Source organism: Mustela nigripes, chromosome 17 (assembly GCF_022355385.1).
Source record: "Mustela nigripes isolate SB6536 chromosome 17, MUSNIG.SB6536, whole genome shotgun sequence".
Classification (NCBI taxonomy): Eukaryota; Metazoa; Chordata; class Mammalia; order Carnivora; family Mustelidae; genus Mustela; species Mustela nigripes.
In genome coordinates, this window is record NC_081573.1 from 4645949 (window position 1) to 4655041 (window position 9093).

A 9093-nucleotide genomic window follows, 5' to 3' on the forward strand; every position below is an offset into this window, starting at 1 on the left:
CTTCAACCTTAGCTAGGACTACCCGCGTCCAGCTCACTGCGGGGACGGCTCAGAGCCTGGCCCAGGGGAAGGAGGAACTAAGAGTATACCACAGCCTGACCGGACTGAACTCACCAGAGCCTCCCTTTCCAGACTCAGCATGTCCCTTCCCTCAATTTGGGGGCCAAGCCGCCCCCACATCTTGGTTTATGTCCCCGCTGGGCCGCGATATCCTGTGAGGACTTGCCTGCCTTCTACCTCTAGGTCCCCACACAGCCACACGCTGTGGCTCTTACACTCTTAGCTGGCCCCCTCCGTGCCCCCACTGCCAGCCCTGACTGGTAGCCACCTCCGAGGATTTTAGCTTGTTCTCCCATATGTCCAGTGCCTAAGATTGTGTTTGCCACATAGTAAGTGCCCCATTTATATTTGTGGGATGAATAACACCTGCAACCCCACAGGGGCCAGCACAGTGCCCCGCCCACAAGTGGCTTCAGCAAATATTTTTTTTGCCTAGTGAAAGCCCGGGTCTCTTCAGCCACTGAAAATTCTTTTGTCCTTCAATGGGCTCCAACTCACCTTGTACAGGGAGAGGATACCAAGGCTGTCAGCCTCTTCTGCAATCAACCCCCCCTGCAGAACCCAGTCACATCACCCTGAACCTTCCATCAGCCTAGTAAGTGGCACAAGGTTCAGGGGGCTGGAGTCAATGAAGACCCTAACAGCCCATCCCCAGTATATACCCTGGAATCACTCTGGCTCAGGGCAGATTTCTATTCATACTTTATTTTTCTGTTTTTGTCTTTTTTTAGTTTTTATTAAATAAATGGAACAGAGGGGGGGGGCTGTGGTTTCTCAGCAGGTAGGGGAGAGCCACAGGCCCCCCAATCCTTCTGCTCAAGGTGCACTGCGCAGTGAGCTTGAGGTGTAAGCTGGGTGGGGAGGGCAGCTGGTAGTGCTAGGAGAGTCAGAGGTTGGGATCTATGACCCATCCAGCCCTCCCAGGAAGACTCAGTGGGTAGGGAGGGAGCCTCCTGGAGCCTCACTGGGGCTCACCTGAGGGCTGAGGGCTGGTGGGGCCAGGACTTATGCTCTAGGCCACAAGGTGGGCCCCCAGGCCTGGCCCCTTCCCACTCCAGGAGGAGGAAGGGGTAACAATGTCCATTCGTTGGAAGGTACAGGGCTGTGGGGCAGGAAGGCCGGGCCCCTCACTCATGGACGTCCCAGATCTCAGACAGCAGAGGCGGCAGCTTCTTGTCTTGGAGCCGCAGGGCAAAGACCTGCTCTGAGTGCACAGAACTCAGAGTGCGCAGGCTCACGAGCTTCATCAGCATCCGTGGAAAGCGCAGCTGGTCCTGCAGGGGGACAGGAGGAAGGTGGGCGCTGGCCAGGCTCCTGCCCTTCAAGGCTCTGGTCAGCCCGCCTGGACCACCAAGAGGACCTCCCTCCCTGGGGTGAGCCAGGACAGCAGTGCGGGGACCACTCCTATGCCTACACCAGGCCTGGCTTCTTGGGCCAGGGACCCAAGGCCTGAGGACAGACTCTGCAGAGAGGACATCAGCTGGAGCTCGGAGGGCTGCCAGGGGAGCCAGAGATCAAAAGAGGAAGCAAGACCTCAGCCCCAGGCTGACTCCGCGTGGGTGTGGACTTCCTGCCCCTGCCAGGGCCTTGGGAGGGGCTGGGCTATGGGGAGCTCTAGGAGCTATGTACCTGTGGCCTCTTGATGCGCGTGTAGGAGAGCAGTGCCTCAACATAGGGTTGTTGCAGGGCCTCGACGCGGCTCGGCTCCTGTACGTTGGGCCGGTCAGCGGAGAAGATGTTGATGGCGATGAGGAGGGCATACTCAGCGTCATCCAGGCCCAGCCGCCGCATGGCCCGTGAGAACTCAAAGATGGGGTTGATGAACTCCACCTGCAGGCCTGTGGGGGCAGGAGGCCTGGCCCGATAAGCTCCTCCAGCCCCAAACTGGCCCCACGCCCAGGCCCTAACATTGCTCAGTCAGCAGGATGAGGTAAACAGCAATAATTCTAGTGTTCTGGTCACGTCTGTTCACCTGGGTCCCTGCTGCCCAGATGAGCGCCTGGCACATGGTAATTGTGCCCTAACCGTGCCTGAATAAATGAACAAGTAAGAAGAGTGAACATTTACTCAGTATTTCCTACTACTGCATCCTACCTTCCCTATACCTAGATTTTAAACCTAGGTCACACCACCTTAGCCTGCGGTGGCTCCCATGGCTTAGAGTAAAGCCTGAGCTCATTCCATTCATTCAGTCATCAAGCTTCACCAAGCACCACTATGTGCCAGGTCCCGGGGAAGAGCTGTTTCCAAGACAAAGCCTCCCCTCCTGTGGTACTTGCACTTGTGGGGTATGGGGACAGACAACAGGCATTCATGTAAGCAAACTGTCACCATCCAGCCTGTCAGAGGGATGGGTGCTGGTGGACCAAGGTTAACACACAGAAGGGTAATGGGGGCATCGAGAACCAAATCAACATGTAGACAAGGTGGCCACTGCATAGTGATCCTGTAGGAAGGCCTTACTATAGGGGGACCTTTGAGCAACAACCCGCAGGAGGGAAAGCGACGAGTCATGAGGATGTGAGAGTGTCCCAGGTGGGTGCCACCTGTCTGCTCTGCCCAGGACCAGGCAGCCTTCTGGGCCTCGAGACTTTCGACGTTGAACCTACAAAGCTCCCACACGAGCCAGGATGAGCTGGTCACAAAAATGCTGACCGAGGAACCAGCAGCTACAGATTCCCCGAAGTGGGAGCACAGCTGGTGGGTGCAAACAAGAGGGAGGAAGCCAGTCTGGTGGGAGGAGGGTGAGTAATGGGATATGAGCATGGAGAGGCCTCTGCAGGGCCCGTGGGCCATAGCAAGGACTCTGGCTTGTCTCCCAGCAAGACAGGAGCCATGCAGGGTACTGAGCAGAGAATAGACATGAGCTGACTTAGTATGAACAGGACCTTTCTGACCACTGTGTGAACTGACATATTCAGACAACCCAGTGAGGGGACCCGGGAATGTTCCAGGAGACACGTTGGACAGTGGCAGAGCATGGAGAGAAGTGGCAGGACCCCAACTTTCTCTCCAGCCCCATCTTCCTGTGCTCCAGATGCCTTGGCCTCCCTGTAGTTCCAGCTCTTCCCTCACCTCAGAGCCTTTGTACATGCTCAGCCCCCAATCAGAAACATTCTACCCACCCAGTGCTCCCCCGTCAAACTCATACTCCGAGATGGCCAGGGCTTAGAAGGGAAGAAGATGGGGTTAGGAACACAGTGTGGGAGTACAGACAAGTGCCCCAGGAAGAAACGATAGGAGAGAGCTGGACTTACAAAGCTGAGACTGAAGAAACACAGCTTTTTTGTATGTGGGGTTCCCTGGTGGGCAATGCTACTCCCCAACTCCCTTTTCCTAAGCGATGTATCTCACCCCTCAGGTCTCAGTTCAACTGCACTTCCTCCAGAAGCCCACTGCCTAAGTCATCCCCAGAGAAGTGTTCTCAGAGGGGAGGGACCAGGACTGCCCTGTACAGTTGGGTACGTTGCATACTTCACAATGGACTGAGCTCCAGCCTCCCTGCAGTGACACCAGGTTTTGGGAGGAGGGAGTGTCTTCTCTTAATTCCTACTGAAATGCCCTATGTGACAGCAGACTCCTCTGCCTCATTCACACGGCATCCCAGTGCAAGGACATCACACTCAGAACATATACCCTTATCTCAACATGAAGCTGGCTCACCCAGCTTTGGAAATAAAGGAATGGAGGCTCAGACAAGAATGAGGTGGCCTGGGATCTCCTACCAGTAAGGGTCCAGCAGGAGCACCAGCCCTGCATCCTCCCATCCCACTCTCTGCCGTACCTGCACGGTGGAAGTCATCCTTGCTATAGGTGAAGTCCTTCAGGAAAGTGATGCACTCCGTCTCATGGTTGTAGCGTCTGGCTGTCTCTAGCAGCATGATCTGGGGGCAATAGGGAGAGGAGTAGGCAGGGGAAGGGGCTCCTGGAGTCCCTATGACCCTTTAGTCACTGGTCTCTGCTCTCTCGGCCTGTGGGGGGACCTACTTTTGCCAGAATCATCCTTCACCCCTCTGCCTCTGCCTGTCCCTTCAGCCACTCCAGCCTGCTGCAGTCAGCGTGTCAGTCACTCAGGCTCTCTCCCCACAAGGTTTGGTGCCCACAACACCCTTCCTCCACTTAGGATACCCTCCCCAGATGGTTACGAGGCATGAGGACAGGCACTGCCTGTTTTGTTCACTGCCACATACCCATCCCTTGGAATGAAGCCTGGTCTATGCTAGGAACTCAAACCTTATTTGTTACAGTTGTTTTGGTTTAAATGTCAACTCTGGAGAACCTGGGTGGCTCAGTGGATTAAGCCTCTGCCTTCGGCTCATATCATGATCCCAGGATCATGATCTCAGGATCCTGGGATCGAGCCCTGCATCGGGCTCTCTGCTAGGTGGGGAGCCTGCTTCCCCCTTTCTCTCTGGTTGCCTCTCTGCCTACTTGTGATTTCTCTCTCTGTGTCAAATAAATAAATGAAATCTTAAAAAAAAAAAAAAAAAAAAGTCAACTCTCCCGAACAGCCTTACCAGCACCACATTCTCTAAAGTGCAGCATTCTAGCCCAATCCTCAATTTTTCTCAGCCTCAACCCATTCCCTTTTTCTCCTTGGCCCCTGGGAGGCTCTGATGATCTGTTTAGTATTTTTGCATCCCCCTACAAGGTATCCTCCTCACAACGGTAACAACTAGAGAAATCTGGCTCATCACTATGCTCCCAACAACTGTCCTGGGATTCCCTGTGGGCAGGAATAAAGGGCCTTGTAGAGGATGGGCAGGCTGCCCATTACCTCAATGGTAGATGCCTTCAGGAGGGCGATCTGGTCCTCACGGCCCAGTTGCAGGAAGCCAGGCACCTGTTTGGCGAAATCCACAATCTCCTGGACTGAGATGATGGCTAACTCCGTGAAGTGGGCAAAACGCTGCTGGCGGGCATCGCGGGACTGGGGGTCTGCACCCAGGGGCCAGGGCTGGGGACACAGGGGCCAGGATCACTATCAGGCCTCCTCCCTTGAGCCCAAGCCCGTGGGGACACCTTGAGGCAAAGACTGCGCCCAAGGGGACCCTCTTCTCCAAGGCCCTGCCCTCTGGAGCCTTGATCCCTCCCCATGCGCTGGGCCTCAGCCCTGCTGGCTTTACCCCACCGGGCTCATCACCCCTCAAGGCTGCAGGGGGGGGCAGGCAGTACCGTCACTTTGGGCTGGTCAGAGAAGGAGCGTTTGTTACACTGCAGTTGAGCGGCCACCAGTTGCTGGATCATGAGTTCCTGAGCAGCGGTCAACTGAACACCCTCGCCTTCTCCGGAGCCTTGGCCACCTCCATCAGACCCTCCAGGAGAGGCCCCAGGCCCAGAGGTTGAGCTGCTGCCATCCGCCGGCCCTACGGGGGACTGCTGCTGCTGCTGCTGCTGCTGCTGCTTCCGAATCTTCTTCTTCCGTATCTGTTCTTCTGAGAGGACGCCTATTCAGGAGATACATGCCTCAGTGGAGGCCCCCAGGGCTGGGCAGGGGCCAGAAGGGCCAGAGGGCCCGCTCCCCCGCCCCCAACACTCACACTGCTCCCTCATCCCGGCCTCCTTGCATTTGCGCAGCCGGCACTGCTGGCACTTGCGCCGCATGAAGGCGTCCATCTGGCAGGTCCCGCCGCCCCGGCAGGCATAGCGCCGGGCCCCGCCTCGGACCACACTGCGTCGGAAGAAGCCCTTGCAGCCTTCGCAGCTGAGCACGTTGTAGTGGAAGCCGGAGGCTTTGTCCCCGCACACGCGGCACAGCTCGTGGCCCAGCATCTTCGGAGCCGGGCCCTTCTTTCGCTTGCGCTCCGGCTCCTCTGCAGGGTCTGGAACGACTGGGGTGAGGTGGATGGAAGCCATGAGAGACAGAGCCCCACAGAAAAAGCAGCCAGAGTCACTCCCACAAGAGAGAAGAAACAAAGAACCAGAGTGATCCAGGGAGACAGCAATTCAGAAGAAAAGGTGTGTGTGTCAGTGAACCCCAAAGAACAGAAGACAATAAGAGGTATCAAGTAGGAAAAAAATACACTCACAGGACAAAAAAAAGTGGCAAATAGGTATGGAAGAAAAAAATCAGAAATTGGGAGCCTCCCATCCTCATCTCTGATCTTTCTCCCTTCCTAGATCCCTTCCCGAATCCCCCATAAACTCCCAGCCACTGCCCCTGAGCCCTATCTCACCCACGCTGCAGGCTGAGCGGGCCCAATCACTGCCCGGAACATCAGGGTCTGGACCCGCAGGCCACAGTTCAGGACCCTCCTCCTTTATAGCTGGTGAAGAAGAAGGGGCGCTGGGTTGAGACGGGCCATTTCCTGGGAGAGGGAAGCACAGTGAGTTTCTCCTGACTAGTGTGCAACGGGAGTGGGAACTGGGCTTGGAAAGAGGTCACTCACCAGGCAAGGGAGTGTCCAGGGAACTGGCGGTGGGAGTGGACATGGTGGAGTCACGGAGCAACCTGCAGGTAACAGGAGGACTTGTGGGGCCAGGGAGGGTCAGGTGAGGCCAGTCCCCCCCATCTTGATGGGGCACTTCTTTCTTCCCATCCTTCCAGACTCCTCCCTACTGCATGCAGAACGCACCCCTAATCCCGGCCAGCCTATAAAGCCTCCCGGTTCTGACAGAGCCCACCCCCTACTGGTCCAAGTCCGTGCAGGGACTCAAGATGGGCTCTCACTAGACTCCGCCCCTCCCCTAGGCCCCACCCACCCTATTTCCCGCCCACTCCCTCTTTCCAGGTACGGCCTCAGTCGTGCTCCACCCTCACTTCCTCCACCCCACCAAGTTTTATCTTACCTACTCTTACTCCCCACTTCTGCGGAAGAAGCACCCCCAACTTCACTCTGACCCCACCCGCTCCCCATGCTCCGCCCCCATCTTTTCCTCCTAGGTCCCGCCCAACCCTTCCAAGTCCCACCCTCACTCTACCCATAATGCTCCGCCCACCCCCTTTGCCCCGCCTAGCCGGTACCCCTCCTTCCAGGTCCCGCCCCATCTCCCATTATGCCCCGCCTCCACCTCCTCCCATCACGCTCCGCCCCCACACCTCGCTCCAGGTCCCGCCCCTCTCCGAACACCAGTGGGGGGCGGGGCTCATGGCTGCGCGCGAGGGTCTTGTGGGCGGCCTCTCGCGGGGTCTCCTACTCCCGTTGCCCTGGAAACAACCGGAGACAGCGCGAGCTACAGAAGGGAGCGGGGGGAAAGGAGAGAAAGGGGGCTGAGCGGAGCGGCGCAGGGAACGCCGGGAAGCCCCGGGCCCGGGGAGCCTCCCGCGTCTCCCCCACACTCTAGTGCACCTGCCTCTGTCCCCTTCCTCTGCTTCTCCTTCTCTGTATCCTTTGGCACGCCGCCGCTTCTCGGATCCCCTCAAAAGTAACTTCGCCACTTCTTCCGGCAACCCCGCCGTGCGTCACTTTAGGAAAGGGGAGGGTAGCCAGGAGTGACGGACTTCCGGCCCGCTTAGGACTAGCCAAATCGGCTGCCCCGCACGGAAATTGGGTGCTCACCGGAAGTTTACCGTCAGGGGTAGCTCCACTGAGGTCTGGCAGAAGAGTTCCGGACCAGTTCGATGGAGCGCCTTGCGGCGGGGGAGCGTGGCCAATCCCTAATCTTCGGTCCAGAAGCTGGGCGGGTTTAACTCATCCCTGTGCTTCTCTGGGCTCCGGGCCAAGGGTATACTGGGCGTAAATCTCCCGACCTTTAGCTCCTTTTTGCACACGTTTGACTTGAGGCATGTTTGTCTTTTTTTGGTTGTTAACAAGTTTCTTGATTTTAGAGGCGCTTTGGTTATTGATTTTAAATAAACTGATTTACAAACCTAGACCCAGGAAAAATATATTTAAAAAATAACTTGTTGATGTAAGGGCCTACTTAGCAAGCCATTTTGTTGTTTATGCAGTAAACTTAGATTGACCCTGCTCCCCCAGAGGAACTTACTTAGAAACAAATCTGGGAAGCCAATAAAATATGACTGACCAGCCCCTGATAACAGAGCCCATATACCAGGACATGTCAGATCAGGGGGAGGTAACAGAGCCCAGAATACAAGGATGAGTCAAGCCAGGTGGAGACATCCAATCAGGAAAACACCTCCCTAACCACCCAAGAATGTGGACCCTGCCTTTTGGACGCCATTTCTGACCAGAGTGATAGGCTAGTTCAAATAGCTACTATAGGGTGAATTGTAATTCAGTTGGCCACCTATGTGTGGCCAAGCGCGACCACATGGCCTTTGCTCTATAAAAGTTAGTCTGTGAGGCTGGGAGGGGTCACCTCTTTGCAAGAGTTGGCCTGGCCGGTCAGTTTGATTCTCCATGCTTGGCGTGAAATAAAGCTTTGCTTGACCTTCACTTTGTATCAGTCTCGCTCCTTTGACCATGGACCCAACAACAGCTGATAAAAAGTACTAAGGAAAAAAAAAAAGTATAGCCTTCTCATGCCAAAATGATAAAAATAATAGCTTTTAAAGAAAATCCACAGTACTTGATTAGGTAGAAGGAAACTGTCCTGAAGTCTTTCCTTGATGATGATCAGATCTATATGGAACGTATATCCATTCCTTTAAGAAGCTGGAATTTTTTTTTTTTAAGATTTGATTTATTTATTGGACACACAGAGAGAGAGAGAGAGAGAGCAAGAGAACACAAGCAGAGAGAGCAGGAGAGAGAGAAGCAAGCTCCCTGCTAAGCAAGGACCCTGATGTGGAACTCAATCATAAGACCCCGGGACCAAGACCTGAGCGGAAAGCAGACTGTTAACGGACTGAGCCACCCAGGCGCCTTTACCAGTACTTGTTTTTATATCTTTTTGACTATAGCCGTTCCAGTAGGTGATATTTCACTGTTGTGATATTTCATTGTTGTTTTATTTTTTTTTAAGATTTTATTTATTTATTTGAGAGAGAGACAGTGAGAGAGAGCATGAGCGAGGAGAAGGTCAGAGAGTGAAGCAGACTCCCCATGGAGCTGGGAGCCTGATGTGGGACTCGATCTCAGGACTCCAGGATCATGACCTGAGCCGAAGGCAGTCGTCCAACCAACG

General features: G+C 55.2%; 1 protein-coding gene across 4 annotated transcripts; it reads right to left on the reverse strand.

Annotated features, from left to right (window-relative positions):
* Positions 1-745: 745 nt before the first annotated feature.
* Positions 746-7521, reverse strand: NR1H2 (nuclear receptor subfamily 1 group H member 2). Of its 4 annotated transcripts, none has more exons than XM_059381551.1 (10): positions 7350-7521; positions 7100-7233; positions 6450-6511; positions 6237-6368; positions 5601-5891; positions 5236-5507; positions 4838-4903; positions 3845-3944; positions 1690-1898; positions 746-1334 (listed from the first exon to the last, which is right to left on the reverse strand). In XM_059381551.1, exons 3-10 carry the CDS (start codon positions 6490-6492, stop codon positions 1188-1190), a joined length of 1260 nt encoding a protein of 419 aa, XP_059237534.1. In that variant the 5' UTR covers positions 6493-6511; positions 7100-7233; positions 7350-7521; the 3' UTR covers positions 746-1187. The 4 variants fall into 4 exon arrangements, with proteins under 4 accessions (XP_059237534.1, XP_059237533.1, XP_059237532.1 ...); XM_059381550.1 differs by having other exon boundaries at positions 4838-5017; positions 5601-5882; positions 7350-7519; XM_059381549.1 differs by having other exon boundaries at positions 4838-5017; positions 7100-7207; positions 7350-7518.
* Between the last annotated feature and the right edge of the window lie 1572 nt (positions 7522-9093).